Genomic DNA, 1,666 nt, shown 5'->3' with positions numbered 1-1,666 from the left:
ATGCCTCTGCATGTGCATTCGTAGCTCTGTGCGCTCTCACCGTTTGGTCTGTGAGTGGCGGCAGGACGATGGTCTTCTCCATGGTGTTCATCACAAGTTTCCACAACTCCTTCAACACACGTTTCAGCACAGTCTTCTCACAGATCTTAGCAAACAAAGTCAAGCTGGCAAGAGGTGGGGGGGGAGATGAATAATAAGCAGCAGAACAAGGCAAACACAGTTCTGTTGAAGAAAAAGCTATTTAAAAAAAGAAAGCAGAAGAAGGAACAAAAATGGGCGGTTGCTAGAAATCCCCTCATGACCACAAAGAGTTGTCAGAAAAGCACAAAAGCTGAGACTTTGGGGAATGTCACTACTTTTGCTTCTCATCCACAGTCAAATCAACTCGTAGATTTTTTAGCCTTTCTTACATCTCTATGAACAGTTTGAATGTTGAGTAATAACATTAACTTGACACGATTTTTAGATGACCATGGAATTAAGTCTCAAAAGTGGGGAAATTGCACACAGCTATTAAACTTCTGTGTGTGGATTGCTGGTCTAACTCCTCTTGAGCTGCAACTTCACCTCATAGACATTAACACATCGATTTAAACTACGCTAACTTAACCATTGCTGAGGCAAAAACGAGGCATCCACAAGTTTGTCTGACTTTGCATAAATAACAATAATGATAAAATGCCAACAAAACTGAACAATCATTTTAGACTGCCACTAAAAAGGCAGATCTCCTTACTTGCTGTCCAAGAACTCCATGATGGGCTGCAGGACGTTGTCAGCATCCTGGGCCACGCTGCTGGCATTTCCTACATTTGAAGTTCCCTTCACCTGAGCCAAGATGTCTCCCATCTGCTTCACATTTTCCTCAATATGAGGCTGGAAACTGCAGAGGAAAAAGTAGAAGATAAATCTAAGTAGAAAGTAGGACATACATCTAAATATACATCACGTTATTGTCAGTGTTTAGGAGTTTGCGGCGCATATTTCGCCAAGTGAGTGTGGATGTTATTGTGTGTGGGCGAGTTTCTACCTGACAGCAAAGACCCTGCTGAGATCATCCATGACATTGTTGAGCTTAACCTGCAAGTCTTTCAGGATATCGCTGGCCTCCACACACAGCTAAGGCACGTAAAGAGAAACACACACACACACACACACACACACACACACACACACACACAAACAGAAGAGCTGATCGGAATGATTGGGAAATAATAATGTCACTAATAGACACACATGCACATGCACAAAAGGTTTAGCTGATGAATAATAAGAGATGGGGGTTGGACAAAAAAAGGGGAATCACTTACATCTTTTCCACCCATCGCTTCAAACATCTTCTCCAGCTGAACTCTCAGCTGTTGGATGTTGTTGATCAGGATGCAGGGCTGAGGACAAGATAGCATATGTTTGTCTGAAACGCTTCCAAATTCAAAATGCATCAATCTTCTTTTGGTACGGCATTCAAAGAAACAAAGCTTACAAAAAAAAGACATAGATATACTGAACAAAAAGTGTAATGTAATCAACTGATTTTCAAGCATGTTGAGCAGTTAAGCTGAAATGTAATGTTTGTTTAGAGCTGGTTGAGCTAACTCCTCTGCAAGAATCCTATTTGGTTCATCAGGTCTTTGGCCACTCACCACTTTCTCCATGGTGACATAGT

At 41.7% G+C, this 1,666-nt stretch overlaps 1 protein-coding gene across 1 annotated transcript; it reads right to left on the bottom strand.

The window, feature by feature from the left end:
• Positions 1-40: 40 nt before the first annotated feature.
• On the bottom strand, positions 41-1,655 carry LOC111665804 (protein unc-13 homolog A-like; the record flags this gene model as incomplete). Its single annotated transcript, XM_023420892.2, has 5 exons — positions 1,644-1,655; positions 1,311-1,388; positions 1,031-1,119; positions 737-883; positions 41-164 (listed from the first exon to the last, which is right to left on the bottom strand). Coding segments are annotated over exons 1-5 (450 nt in total), but the record flags the coding sequence as incomplete, so codon positions are not given.
• Between the last annotated feature and the right edge of the window lie 11 nt (positions 1,656-1,666).

Source organism: Seriola lalandi, unplaced genomic scaffold, assembly GCF_002814215.2.
Source record: "Seriola lalandi dorsalis isolate HSWRI2012SDOR001 ecotype SW California unplaced genomic scaffold, Sedor1 jcf7180002002459, whole genome shotgun sequence".
Classification (NCBI taxonomy): Eukaryota; Metazoa; Chordata; class Actinopteri; order Carangiformes; family Carangidae; genus Seriola; species Seriola lalandi.
Note: the sequence above shows the minus strand (reverse complement) of the source record. Positions and strands in the feature narration are given on the sequence as shown.